The sequence below is a fragment of the Mesoplodon mirus genome, assembly GCF_964341445.2.
Source record: "Mesoplodon mirus genome assembly, chromosome: 16".
NCBI classification, from domain to species: Eukaryota; Metazoa; Chordata; class Mammalia; order Artiodactyla; family Ziphiidae; genus Mesoplodon; species Mesoplodon mirus.
In genome coordinates this window covers 893,567-908,303 of record NC_138992.1, presented here as the reverse complement: position 1 = coordinate 908,303, position 14,737 = coordinate 893,567, and the positions used below count along the sequence as shown (strand labels likewise).

Here is a 14,737-nt window from a genome sequence, read left to right as displayed (position 1 = left end):
CCTCAATACCCGCGCCTGGGCGTCTCCATGTATTCGTGTTCTTCTCCCTCCCCCTCCCCAGCGACCCCTCCAAATCCTCCCCCACCGTAACCCACTGCCGCCCTGGCCTCTGCTCCCTCCTGGCTCCCCACCGGGCTTCAGCCAGATCCCTGCCCTCTGTCCCAAGTCTCCCACCTCAGCCCGGCTGTGTCCCCCTCTGCCCACCCTGGCCCTGTGTCCTCTGGGCCATGGCCTCTGGAAATAGGGTCTTTGCAGATGTAATTAAGTTAAGGCTAAGGTGAGGTCATACTGGTGTAGAGAGGCCCTTATTCCAACACGACTGTGTTCTCACAGGAAGACAGACAGGGGGACGACGCCCAGCCAACAGAAGCAGACTGGAGGCATGCAGCTTCAGGCCCCAAAGCCCAGCATTGCCACCAAACGCCAGAAGCACTGATTCCAGATTCTGGCCCCTCAACTGTGGAAGAATAAGGTTCTGTTGTTTGAAGCCTCCCGGGCTGCGGTAATTGTTCCCTCCCGGCCCCAGGAGCCAGTCCACATCCTGGTTCCACAGAACCACACCTGCAGTCCCCGGTCCTGGTCCACACCTGTCCTTGCCTCCCGCAGCTCCCCAAAGCCTCACACGGGGCCTTGGGAGAAGGCTCAGCCCCACGTGCCCTCGCCTCCGCTCCGCAGCTCTTGCTGAGGTAACCTCGGACCCCAACTGCCAAACCCCACAAACGCATTTCCGATTTGACCTCCCAACCTCTGGGTCACGGGGCATGGGGGACCCTCCTCCCTGGTGACATTTCCCCGTTCAGCCGGAGAGCTCCCCTGACCGCAGCTGGAGCCCAGCCTGTCCTGGGGTCGCGGAACCACGTGTCCAGCTGCCTCCTGGACACCTATGCCCAGCGGTCTCGCAAGGAGCCTCAAGTTCCATGGTGCCCCCAGAGGTGCTGGCTGTGAGCAGCTCCCCGTCACCCGCTCTGCAGAGCCTGAACCCTAAGTCCCTCCACAGCCCCTCTCTCCCCGTAGCTGGGCCCAAGAGGTGCTCCTTTGTGCCTGCTGAGACCCCTGGGCAAAATCCTGTTGCCCCCTTTCCCTGCCCGGATGCTGGGCCCAGAGCCCTGGTGGCGCCTGCAGCTGGTCTGCTGCTGAGTCTCGGAGTGTGTGCCAGGCCCGGGCAGACGTGGAGGTGGTGGCTTGGCGCTCACCCACCCCCGCCCCCCGCCAGGTTCCAGGAAGCACGGCACTTGTTCAGCTTTCCCGAAGCGAGCAGGCCATGCAGTGTGGGCGCGCAGGGCACGTCATCAGGCCTTTGAGAAGATGGGAAGAGGACAGGGGGTGGGGAGAGAGGAGCGTTGTTAAGATCCAGGCCTTGGGAAAGAACACAAAAGGCTTTGTTCGAGTGACCAGCTGGATGCCTGAGCGGGGCTCCAGGGCTCGGTGTGACCGTGGTGGACGCAAGGCTGCCCTGACCTCCTTCTAGGGGTGGCCGAGACTCACCACCAGCCAGCGTGGCTCCCTGCCATCTGCTTCCTCCCCTCCTTCCCCAGGAGCCTTCCCGAGGCCACTCCCTGAAACCGTGTCCGACTCTGCTTCTGCGAGCTGACCTGGACGCGTGCTGTGCTGCCCACCTGCCCAGTGACCAGCCTGCTTCCTTTGTATGGTGTGCCTCGTTCCAGGACGGCCTTCAGAGGGTTTGTGAGCCAGAGGAAGCCTCAGGTAACAGGGCCACCGGGCTGGCTGGAGCAGTGAGCCGATCACCTGAAGTCTGGCAGGGGACCAGGGTGGGGAAGAAAAAAGGCACTTCGCTACCCAGCAAAGGCGGGAGGGCTTTCTGGGCCACGGGGTCAGGAGCAGCCAGTCTGTGTGTCGGGGGCGGGGGGGGGGGACCTGCAGGCTGTGCTGTGCCGGCAGGGGAGCCCAGCAAGGAAAACCAGAGGAGCAGGACAAACTCCTGAGCAGGAGGCTCAAGTTTCCTGCACAGAAGGGATTCGTGGGAGGGAGGGTGCTGGGGCCCTGAGTGCCATTGTGGGGGGAGGGCGTGAGGGGCTGGGAGAGGCCCTGTGCCTGCAGGTCTGCCCGACGCAGCTGGGTAACCGTGGCTGGGCCATGGCCCGTTTGGTCAGCAGCGACCTTGGGCCTGGTACGAGCCTCCCTGGTCCCTGACCAGGCAGGACATGAAGAGGGGCCTGGGAGTGGGTGCCTTGAGTCTGAAGTGGGGACCTTGGGGAAGCAGCTGGACAGAGGGGTCTGGAGCTCGGGAGAGACAGACCAGGGCATGTGAGGGGTGTCCAGGGCCTGGGGATTGGGAGACAAAGCAGTTTCAAGGGTGGGAGACACAGAAGAGCCCAATTGCACAGAAGCCAAAAGACAGGTGTCCCAGAGAGGCGGCTACCAGCAGAAGTGGCAGTGGCGTGTGGCCAGAGGAGAGGGTGGCCTCGTGGCTGGGGGGAGGGGCCGAACGGATTTCCCAGCACTGGAAAGGGACTCTGAGAGGAGGTCCCTCCTGTGGCTTCCTGGGAGCAGCCCCACTTCAGGTGGCCCAAGGGGACAAGAGGTGGGAGGGCAATTCCTGAGGAGGGTGGGCCCACATCCCTGGGAGGGGGCGTCACCCAGCAGTACCCGGAAGGGCCGCCCGCATAGCCAGGCTGGGAGGGGGCTGCGGAGGGGCCTCTCTGGCTGCCCCTCTGAGCCAAATCAGAACAGAACCGGATGGCCAGGCTGCCTCAGGCTCACACATGGAGGCAGTGACCTTGGCCTTTGGCCCACTTTGAGCAGTGTCAGAAAGATCCCGCCCACCTGCACTGGGTGCAGACCGCAGAGGTCAATGGCCCTACAGAAGCTCGGCAGGATAGGCGGGTAAGGGAGAGCACAGTCACGGAGGCTGGAGCCCACGGCAGGGCCCCTCCCGCCTCTACCTCCCAAGGGTCTCGAGATGGCCCCACGCAGGGGTCCCTGGTGCCCATCCACCCCCGACGGCAGGTAGCTCCCTCCATCGGTAAGCGCTGGCCTCCCTCACCCCAGCAACGGGCCAGGAGCTGTCCCACCCTCTCAATTTGTCCGCCTAATTGCCTCGCGCCCTGGGCGCTCGGATCGGCTCCAGCTGCAAGGCAGGGGCGGGGCAGGACGGAATCGGACCTGCACGGCCCCACCCAGGCGCGCACCAGTCCCGCCCGGAAACCACTGGGCAGGCGAGACCCCTGCCACGTCTCCCACGCCCGTGCGGGGAACCAGGCTCGGGGGCGACTGCCAGGACTCCCCGCACCAGGGCTACTTGGGAGGGAACCGGGCCTCAGCGCTCCGCTTGCCCTGAACGGAGCCCAGAACCCGGGGCCACCTCCGGGCGCCTCGTGCCCCCGCCCCAGCCTCTGCGGGCCCCGGGCCGAGAGCCCCCGTAGGTGTCTCGGCTTCGCCCGGCGGCCGCCCCGCCCGGGCCGGCCTGGCTGTCCCACCTGCCCTCACGGTGCGCGCAGCACTCCGTACGCAGTCCCTCCGTTCGCTGCTGTGCTTCCGACGGGTGCGGGCGCCCTGAAGCCGGGAGGGGCGCGGGACCGAGAAGCCCACGCGGGGCTGGGTCGACGCCCCCGCGCGCGCCCCTCGGCCGCCACGGTCTGTGAACACCCCTAGGCGGGGAGGAGGGCGGCTGCCGAGGAGCAGGGCCCTCTCGCTCCCACCCAGCCCCTTTCGTCAGCTCCCCCAGAGTCACCGCGAAGGAACGCGGGGCGGCGGCAGGGAGCAGGGTGCGTCCCGGGCCGCCCTGACGGCCTTTGAACGGAGTTTGCAAGGTAAATACGGCCCCGCCAGACGCGCAGCAGTTTCGCTTTACAAACGGTGACTTTATTGCCCGAGGGGGCCCACGGGGCCGCTGGTGCAGGCGTTGACGTCGACCCAGGTGCCCCTCTTGTGCAATGTCCTTCGTCGTCCAGGCCTTGCTCACTGCCTTGGGGCCGGCTGCTTGCGCTGGTGCTCGCTCGGTCCTGGGGCTGCCGGGCCAGGCTGTCCTCAGAGGCTGCCTCCGTGATCGAGTGGCTTCCCTGCCTTGACCGTGGAAGAGATGGGGTCTCTGTCCCCAGCAGGCCTTGCCCCATGGGTTCAGCACCTCCACCTGGGATCGGAGCACGTGTTCTGTCCACCAGGAGGACCTGGGCCCCTTCTCAGACGCCAGTCCCAGCGCCCACCTTCCGGGGCCTGGGACTCCTGGAGGAGCTGAGGAAGAAGGCCCAGAGACTGGCAGGCTGGGGCCACGGCCCAGGACAGGAACCACACATGGATCTTCTGGCTGGTCCTCCCCTTTGCTGCCTAGAGATCCCAGATGGATGGGGTGGAGCAGGTGCCCCTTGCCCCCCAGGGTCAGGACCCAAGGCCTGTCCTCCTCTGTCCCCAGTCCCGGCCCTGAGGACTTAGTCTTTCCCCTTCCCCAGGCCTCGCCTCTTTCCGGGTCATTCTCGACCAGATACTCATCCAGGGCCACCCAGCCGCCTCCGGCACGGACCATGAGGGCACCTCGAGGCACCTGCGCAGGCACGGGGGCTGGGGGGCCAGCGTTGGCTCCCGTGGCTCTGTGCTCACTCCCACCCCCAGGACCACGCCCACACCTGCTCACCAAGGCTTCCTGGACCCTGGGCCGACCTTTGGCCGCCTGTGTCCTTGTCCCTGTGTCCTTGTCCCTGTCTGCGTACCCCACACTGGCTATGCTGTGTGGCCGCTGGAGAGGCCTGGCCTGACAGAGTAGTGAGCTCCGGCCTGGGCCCCTCCCCGCCCCCAAGGCGTGTCAGGCCAGCTGCCTTCGTCCCGTCCCTGCTCACCAAACGCCAGGACACCGTCCATGAAGTCCTGCTGGGAAACGTGCCGAGCTAGCTGTGGCTTGTGGCCGGGAGTGCAGCCCGGAGCCTCTTCTCCGTGGGGTCCAGTCACTGCAGGCAGCACGGCTGCCAGGCCACGAAACCCAGGTGTGGGCCAGCTCCTCGCTGTGGGAAGGAGGTGTGAGGCTGTCCAGGCCTGGGTCTCTCTGTGCCCAGGGGCGGGCAGCATGCCTGCCTGTGCCTCACCTGCAGGCGTGGGCAGGCTGCATGTGGCCGCCCCTGCCCCAGCCGTGCCCACTGGTCCTCACCCCTCGGGCTCCTCTCTAGCCCCCTGTGGTGACCTCCAGCTCAGATCTTCCAGGAAGCCTCCCAGGGGGCAAGCCTGGGTGACTCTCCTGCTCCCGAGGCCCTTGGGCTGCCCCTGGTCAGCCAGAGCTGGTGCCTTCCTTGGAGCTCTGGTTACCACTGTTCTATGAATAACTACTCTAGGGACCGCATATAAGTGGAATCATGCCATGTTCGTCCTCTTGTGTCCAGCTTATTTCACATAGCGTAGTAACTTTCAACTTCATCCAGGCTGTATCACACACCAGGATTTCATTCTTTTTGAAGGCTGCCCAATATTCCATTGTATGTATATACCCAATGTTGTTTATGCTTTCATCTGTGGGTGGATACTTGGGTTGCTTTGTCTTGCCTTTCCGAAAGCTTACCCTCACTCGTGTTGCATGTCAGGGGCTGGCTGAGGCTCCACTCTGCCACCTTCACTTCAGGATCCAGGCTGATGAAGTTACCATTATCTGGAATATCGCTGGTCCTCCTGGCTTAAGGACTGAGAACTTGGGGAGGTCTTATACTGGCAGCTAAACGCTCTGGTGTGAAGGGGCCACGTGCCACTTCCTCTCCTACCCCACTGGCCAGCACTGGTCACATGGTCCCCCTGACCACAAGGGGTGGCAGTGCAGTCCTCCTGTGCACTGGATGCAGTAGCGCTGTGAACAGTACTCGTGAACACACAGCCCCTCATTCAAAACCATCACACTTATCCCACCTGTCATGGTTTTAGTCATTCAGTTTTGTAGTTCATCCTCTAAATCAGCGGTCCCCAACTTTTTGGCACCAGGGACCAGTTCCGTGGAAGACAGTTTTTCCACGGATGCGGGGATGGAGGGGGAAGGATGGTTCAGCAGGTAACGCGAGCTATGGGGAGCGGCAGATGAAGCATCACTCGCTGGCCCGCTACCAGTCCGCGGCCTGGGGCTTGGGGACCCCTACTCTAAATAATGAGTAGCACAATTTGACACTGATGATTGCTTTCCTCATAAGTGATCTGGCATCATGCTATGACAGTTTCCTGTGATTTCTGCCAAGTGAAAACTATTGACTTTATCTCATGTGTGCACTTGTTTGGATGCTCTTCTGACCCCTAGACAGTGCCTCGCCCACAGCTGAACCTACTACAGGCACAGCCCAGAGATCTCCTCCAAGGTAACATTTCTGCCATTGAACAACTTGGGGTTTAATACCTGAACTTCATAGAACATGTGTATCACTCAGTTTTCTTTCTAGCAGTATTTATACAGGAACATTTTATATTCACATCACCCCAAATCAATAAACGAACTTTAATCGAACAGTGTGCAGGGGAAATCTTGAATGAACCTCAGGATGGCTAGATGACCATCACCACCTGAGGGTGTTGTGCAAAGCTCGGGGATCAACAAACGCCTGTGTGGGTGGTGGGATGGGGTGGGGCTAAAAGAAGCCACACCCCCGCAGATGGACTTGTTAGCATCCATGTTCATCGCTGAGTTTGGGAAGCAGTGTGTTTAGCACTTCACACTCACTTATATGTATGTGTACTGACTGGCTTTTAGTTACATTGTAATTTTTCCCACATAGGTGTCCAACTGATACTTTTGTGGAGAATTTGGCTAATTCTTGGGAATATTCTCTTCCCATTAAAGGGGAGAGGCCTGTGTGTGATCAATCACAGTACACGGCCTAAATTTTTTTCATATAATGTCTATTCCATAGCATAGGTTATCTTTTTCAAACTCTAAAAAAACTTTTCACACTCGCTATTATTACTGATGTGCAAATCACATTTTCACGTTTACTAAGATTGTGGATAAATTATTTGTCCCCGTCCTCACTCATCAGTTCATTTTTTTCATGCCAAAAGAGGTTGAAATCAAAGCAAAATACATAATCTTTTGAGTGTCATATATTCTAAAGAAACCAGGCTCCAGATTTTTTTAAATGTCACCTTTTGGAAGAATACATGTTTAATAAGTTTCCAAAAACGTCCTACCTGTGGCTCCTGTTTTGGAGATTAGAAATCTGTATTCGCAGAGGACAGGTTTCAAGACCAGTGTCCCGTGTCTGATATTCTCAGTGGGGGATTTCCTTGAAGACGCTTGCTGGTCAGTTCTCTAGCTGAGGAGCCCCTGCATGTTGAGAAGCACGCGTTGTTCCAGATGACGTCAGAGCGTCAGCCCCTTCAGCGACGGCACTGTTTCTTCCTCAGGAGTTGGTGTGGAGCCTTCCAGACCAAACACCACACTCCCTTTCTCTGTCAGAAAGCTGGGGTAAATTGTGTATATTTGTATAACTGAAACACCTTGCTGTATACTTTAAACTAACACAACATTGTAAATCAACTATATTTCAATATATTTTTTTAAGTAATATAGGATGGTAACTGAAAGAGAAAGATTAAAAGACAGAAAGCTGTGGGGCTTCCCTGGTGGCGCAGTGGTTGAGAATCTGCCTGCCAATGCAGGGGACACAGGTTCGAGCCCTGGTCTTGGAGGATCCCACATGCCGCGGAGCAATTGGGCCCGTGAGCCACAACTACTGAGCCTGCGCGTCGGGAGCCTGTGCTCCGCAACGAGAGGCCGTGATAGTGAGAGGCCCGCGCACCGCAATGAAGAGTGGCCCCCGCTTGCCGCAACTAGAGAAAGCCCTCGCACAGAAACGAAGACCCAACGCAGCTAAAAATAAATAAATTTATAAAAAAAACAAAAAAAAACCCCAGAAAGCTGGAGTAAAATACTACTTTTTGTTAGAACAAGACACTTTGCTGCCATCTGCTGGAAAACTCTCATAATAAATACCCACTTTTGCCACCAGTTGTTGGGGGCCATGAAGCCATAACTGAAATATGTTACAGTGAAAAGAAGTGCTGGTCTGAAGAAGCCGGTGCCTCCTTAGAGCGGATGTTCTCGCGGTCAGGGAACCCGTGAGTCTCCCGCTCCTGCTGCCTGGCCTGGACCAATCGTGAAGAAAGAAAGAGTCGGACCGAGGAGGACCAGACTGAGTGAAACGAGCAGCCAGATGTAGACCGCGCCACGCCCTGGTTCCCTGGCAGGCCGCGAAGGCGGTCTGAGGGTGCGAAGCGCCGCCGGCCCAGAGAGGGTCAGGGCAAACCCGTGTTTGCACCGTCTCTGTCCAGTGGCCTCAGGTCAGGCCGTCGGAGAAGCCCCTGCCCTCTCCAGGATGGTGTGGGGGGGGGCATTTCCCAGCCTCTGCCCTCCCTCTCCCCTTGGCTGTGGTCCCTCAGGGTGTGGCTGTCCCTGGGGGGGGAGAGTGGGCGCTCACGACCCCAACCCATCAGCCCACTCCCCTCTTTGCAGGGCCCTTGTCCAGCACTCATGGCCCCTTGGTGCCCCCTGGGAACCCCCTGGCTCTGAAATGTATCAGGGTGGGACACGGGTGAAATCAGCTGGGATTCTGGCAGGTCTGCTCGTGGTCTGGCCTTCCGTCAGGAGGCTCAGGGTGGCCACTGTGTCCCATGCAGATGTTTCCACCTGCTACCCGTCCGTGCTCACTGGCTGGAGTGTCTCTGCAGAGAGAAACCCCTGTCTCCTACTGTTTGGTTACCCAGTGTCTCTGTTTGTGTAGCAAAAGCAGGATAAATGCTTGATTCTTTTTTTTTTTCAGTTGAATAATCCTCCACATCTTGGACACTTCAGTCGTTTCCAGTTTTTCACAATTATTCCCTTCTTTCCTTTTTTTGCTATTGAGGTAAAATACACACGTGCCGTAGAAGTGATCACCTGAACCATTTCTCAAAGAGTACAGTGAAGTGGCGTTAGGTGCCTTCATGACCATAACCCTTCACCTTGTAAACAGAAACAGTATCCATGGAACCGTAACTCTCCCTGCCCCCAGCCCTGGCACCACTCTTCTGCTTTCTGTCTCTGTAATTTTGACGACTCCAGGTGACTCATGTGAGTGGACTCTGCAGTCTTGTCTTTTTCTGACTGGCTGACTTCACTGAGCATAATGTTGTCCAGTTTCATCCATGGTGGTAGCACCTGTCATAACTGCCTTCCTTTTTAAGGCTGAATGATGTCCCATCGTATGTACAGACCACAGTTTGCTTACTCACACATCCATCCATGGACACTTGCGTTGCTCCCATGTTTTAGCTATTCTGAATAATGCTGCATTGAACATGGGTGTACAAATATCTGTTTGAGTCCTTGCTTTCAATTGTTATGTGTATACACCCAAAAGTGGAATTGCTGGATCATATGGTAATTATATTTTTAACTTTTTGAGGACCCTCCATACTGTTTTCCACAGCAGTTGTACCATTTTACATTCCCACCAACAGGGCAGAAGTGTTCCATTACTCCACATCCTTACCACACTTGTTATTTTCCGTTTTTCTCATAGTAGCCGTCCAGATGGATGTGAGGAGGTATCTGGTTGTAGGTTTGATTTGCATTTCCCTAATGGTCAGTGGAGTTGAGCATATTTTTGTGTACTTACTGGCCATTTGAATATCTTCTTTGGAGAAATGTCTATTCAAGTCCTTTGCCCATTATTATTATTATTATTATTTTTTTTTTTTTTGCGGTACGCGGGCCTCTCACTGTTGTGGCCTCTCCCGCTGCGGAGCACAGGCTCCGGACGCGCAGGAACAGCGGCCATGGCTCACGGGCCCAGCCGCTCCGCGGCATGTGGGATCTTCCCGGACCGGGGCACGAACCCGTGTCCCCTGCATCGGCAGGCGGACTCTCAACCACTGCGCCTCCAGGGAAGCCCTCCTTTGCCCATTATTGAATTGGGTTGTTTGTTTTGTTGTTGTTGAGTTTTAGGAATTCTCTATAAATTCTGAATAATAATCAGGTAAATGATTTGCAAATGTTTTCTCCCATTCTGCGGGTTGCCTTTTTACTCTGAGGACAGTGTCTTTGGATAAACAAAATTTTCACATTTTCAAAAAGTCTTATTTGTCTTTTTTTCTTCTTTTGTTGCCTGTGCCTTTGGTGTCATACCTAAGAAGTCACTCACTGCCAAGTCAAAAGTCATGCATTCTTTTATTCGATGATTTATTCTAAGTGTTTTATAGTTTTAGGTCTTAAAATTAAATCTTTGAGGGCCTCCCTGGTGGCGCAGTGGTTGAGAGTCCGCCTGCCGATGCAGGGGATACGGGTTCGTGCCCCGGTCCGGGAAGATCCCATATGCCGCGGAGCGGCTGGGCCCGTGAGCCGTGGCCGCTGAGCCTGCGCGTCCGGAGCCTGTGCTCTGCAACGGGAGAGGCCACAGCAGTGAGAGGCCCGCGTACCGCCAAAAAAAAAAAAAAAAAAAAAAAAAAAATTAAATCTTTGAACCACTTTGAGTTAATTTTTGCCTCCCCTGCCTCATGCCAGGCCATCTGCCAGCAGCGTGCCTGGTCCCCAGAGGGCTCAGCCTGGACCCAGAGGCTCAGCTTCATGCCAGGGGGCAGCACTGCCTCAGTCCCTGAAGGATGGACCCCCAAATGTGCCAGGGGCTCTGGCCCCATCTGGCTGCATCTCAGTCCATTCCTAGACTGAAGAGGGCCCAGCAGTCTGACCAGGAGGTGCCTGCTGGCAGCACGAGTGTGACAATCCCTGGGTTTTCAGAACTTCTGGGCACCCCTGTGCTCCCTGACTGGGGTCAGCTGTTTTGACAATAAAATCTGTAATATTACGTGGTCACCCAAGGACCTTGCAGAGCCAGGCTAATAAACAGCAGACAGACTCCTTAAAAACAGGGTAAAGAGAAACACGTTCTGCCATAACAGTGTGGGTGAAGAATATCCCCTGACATGTCAGTAAACAAAGGATGTTGCCGGGACCCACACCCTGCCATGGTGCGTCCTGAGGAGACTCAGGATGAGAAAGCACAGGCTATAGCCTCCAGGTAGCTGAGATGTACGTCAGAGGAGTTTCAGTGAGTCAGACTCCTGCATCTTCCCATACACAGAATAGCTCTAAATTCCTTAACTTGAGGTGTCTGGTTTTCTTTAATGAACGTAATCTTTTGATGTTCCGACTACCTGATCTTTGTTGCAGAAACTGCTGTGTATCCCGGCCCCTCCCTGACCTCTTTGGAGCAGAACCTCAGAGCCATCTGAGAGGCTGTCCCCCGGGCGCAAGTCCTCGGTTTTGTCTGCCAGAGAAAACATGGTTCTCAGCTTTTCCATTGTGCACTCTTTTCAGTCAACAGCAGGATCAGCAGTTCCCAGCCCAGATCGGCCTGAGGCCACACAGGCCCCAGCCGGTGGCCTTCCCGCCCACATCTTTGTAAATGATCCCTTTGTTACACGCGCCTCACCTCCCCTGCTTCATGTCAGGACTCCCGACCACAGACACACTGTATTTCCACTCCTTTAAGGGTCAAATTTAACATGAATATTTAACAAAGTGCAGAATCAATCAAAATCCACATCCTCGTCCTGAAAAATACTAAGGCATTAAAATGTTTTAGACCAGGTGTGCCTTCTATTTTACATGTTACTGATGTCTGATATTTTAAATCCACCTTTTCTTTCTCATTTTAACCTCTACTTATCACAGTACATGAATATCTCACCCGTTGGAAGTAACTTGGGTTACGTGGTGTGAAATAAAACTCATATTTTATGGCAAGACAAGAAAATTTTAAACAAAAAGTCTCTGCCCTTTGGCCCCCTCTCCCCCGACCATGAATCATGTATCTGCATTACACACCGACCAGAACTCCCCAGAGGCAGAAATACCTGCTCAACCGTGAAGAGCGACTTTCTCCCAGCATCAAGGAGACAACAACTCCTTACAAGAGAACATTCCTCCTCCACCTCGTAGGGGACACATGACCCACCAGGATGACGCTTAGACCTGGATTGTGGAAACTGTCAATAATACATCATTTGATGTGCAGCCCTCTGTCTCAAAAAACTTAGATAAACTGTGTCTTGACTTCTAACCAGGGAACAGTTTCTCAGAGTTTTCTGAGATGTTCTTTCTGGGTTATAATCCTCAAATTTGGCTCAAATCAAATTTTCCATTTCTTTCTCAGATCAACTGATTAATTTTTCATCGATAGTGGGTTACTTCCAACTTTACCTTCTGTCCAAGAATGACGCAAATTGGCCATGTCTCCTTGGGCATTTCTCATTGTAGAAACCTATTTGTGAAAAAGCCAGATCACAGGGGTTGATTTTAAATAGGTTTTGGCTGATGGGTTCCCCAGGCCCTCCTGAGCCTCCTCGACCCCCTCCAACCTCTCAGCCCCAGGCATCCAACGAGCTGCTTTCCACCACTCTAGGTTAGTGTGCCTTGCCCAGAACTTTATATAAATGGGATCAAACAACGTGTGCCCTTTTGTTGTCTGGGTTCTTTCATTCAGCATAATTATTTTGAGATTCATCCATGGCGTTGCAGGTATCAGTAACTCACTTCTTTTTATCGCTGAGCTGTTTTACATGGTGTGGTTAGACCACAATTGGTTTATCCACCAACTAGTTGATAAACATCTGGTTACCCTCCAGTTCTGGGCTATTACAAATAAAGCTGCTCTGACTAGCCAAGTCTCTGCATGGACACATTGCTCTCTGCTGGGTAAATTACCTAGGACTGTGGCTGAACCATTTTACCTTCCCAACAGCTTCATCTAAGAGCTCCCGTGGTTCCACATCTTCACCAACACTTGATGTGGTCAGTGTTTTTATTTTAGGTTTTCTAGTGGGTGTGTAATGTTCTCTCATCATAGTTTTAATTTTTATTCCCTGATGACTAGTAAAGTTGAGCATCTTTCCATGTGCCATTCACCATCCCTATATCTTCATCGGTGAAGTGTCTGTTCAAAACTTTTGCCCATTTTCAAACTGGTCTGTTTTCTTTAACTGAGTACTGAGAGTTCTTGGCTTGTGGGATCTTAGTTCCCTGATCAGGAATCGAACCCAGGCCCTCAACAGCGAAAGCACAGACTCCTAACCACTGGACTGCCAGGGAATTTCCATAAATTCTTAATTTTGATGAAATCTAACATCAATTTTTTTTTCTATTGATCATGCTTTTAGTATTATGTCTAAGAAATCTTTGCTTAACCCAAAAATCACAAATACTTTTCTCATATATTTTGTTTTAGATTTTTATGGCTTTAAGATTCCAATTTGATCCATTCTGAGTTCATTTTTGTAACAGTGTGAGGTTCATTTTCTGCATAGAGATATCCAGTGGTTCCAGCATCATTTGTTGAAAGATTAACCCTTGCTGCACTGAATTACTTTTGTGCTTTTATTTGAAATCAAATGACAATACATGCATGGTTCTATTTCTGGACTTCATTGATCTATGTTGACATCAATTCCACATTGTCTTGATTACTATGCATTTACAGTAAGTCTTAAAGTCAGAGAGTATAAGTCCTCCAAATTTGCTTTTCCTTTTCAAGGTTGTTTTGGTCATTCTTGGTCCTTTGCTTTCTCATAATAATTTTAAAATTAGCTTGTCAGTTTCTTTAAAAAAAGAAACTGCTGGGATTTTGATGGAGTTGCATTGACTATAGTTTGATTCGGAGAGAAATATCTCAACAATATGGAGTTTTCCCATCTATGAACAAGGTCTACCTCTCCATCAATTTAGTTGTTTAATTTCTCACAGCAATGTTTTGTAGTTTTCAGTGTTCAAGTCTTACACATCTTTTGTCAGAATTACTCCTATTTCATGCTTTTGATGCTATTTTTAAATGATCTTTTAAATTTCCATTTCTAATCGTTCATTATTAGAATACAGAAGTACAATTTATTTTTGTATCTTGATCTTATATCCCACAGTCTTGCTAAACTCATTTACTAGTTCTAGCAGCTTTCTTGTAGAGTCTCTGAGATTTTCTACGTAGACAATCATGTCACTGGTGAATAAAAACAGTTTTACTTCTTCCTTTCCAATATGGATGTCTTTTATTTATTTATTATTATTTTTCCCTTACTGACACTGGCTAGAACCTCTAGTACAATGTTGCCTTGTTCCTGATCTTTGGGGAAAAGCATTCAGTCTTTCATCATTAAACATGATATTAGCTGTGGGTATTTCCTAGACGCCTTTTTTCCAGTTAAGGAAGTTCCTTCCTCTTCAATTTTCTGGGAGAGTTTGTATAGAATTGGTATTCTTTTTTTCCTTAAATGTTTGGTAGAATTTCCCAGTGAAGCCATCTGTGACTGGAGCTTGTTTTGTGGGAAGGATTTCAAACCACAAATTCAATTTCTTTCACAGATACAGAGCTATTCAGGTTATCTATTTCTTGGGTGAGCTTTAGTAGTTTTTACCTTTTAAGAAAGTTGTGTCTTTCATCTAGGTTGTTGAATTTATTGATACAAACTTGTTCATAACATTCCCTTTTCATGTTTTTAATATCTGTGGTGATGTCACTTCTCTCATTCCTGATATTGGTAATTTTTATCTTCTCTCTTTTTTTCCTGGTTAGTTTTTCTAGATATTTAGTAATTTTATTGTCTCAAAAAAGTAGCTTTCAGTGTCATTGATTTTTCCCTATTCCTTATTATTTTTCTGTTTTCTATTTCATTGATTCCTGCTCTGATCTTTGTTATTTCTATTCTTCTTCTTACTATGAGTTCCATTTCCTCTTTTTTTTTCTAGTTCCATAAGATAGCAGCTGAGGTCATTGCTTTGAGACCTTTCTTCTTTTCT

General features: G+C 52.3%; 1 protein-coding gene across 1 annotated transcript; it reads right to left on the bottom strand.

Annotated features, from left to right (window-relative positions):
* Positions 1–160: 160 nt before the first annotated feature.
* On the bottom strand, positions 161–7,480 carry LOC309792114 (uncharacterized protein). The gene is made up of 2 exons (XM_082601411.1): positions 3,438–7,480; positions 161–1,753 (listed from the first exon to the last, which is right to left on the bottom strand). The coding sequence occupies exons 1-2, from the start codon at positions 4,478–4,480 to the stop codon at positions 1,465–1,467; spliced, it is 1,332 nt and encodes a 443-aa protein (XP_082457537.1). The 5' UTR covers positions 4,481–7,480; the 3' UTR covers positions 161–1,464.
* Between the last annotated feature and the right edge of the window lie 7,257 nt (positions 7,481–14,737).

Excerpts from the sequence above, each read along its gene's own strand:
- LOC309792114 (XM_082601411.1), bottom strand. The coding sequence starts at position 4,480 with ATGGTCCGTGCCGGAGGCGGCTGGGTGGCCCTGGATGAGTATCTGGTC. Across the intron at positions 1,754-3,437 it reads TGCGCGCACCGTGAGGGCAG|ACTTCAGGTGATCGGCTCAC; the intron begins GTGGGACAGCCA and ends GTCCCCTGCCAG.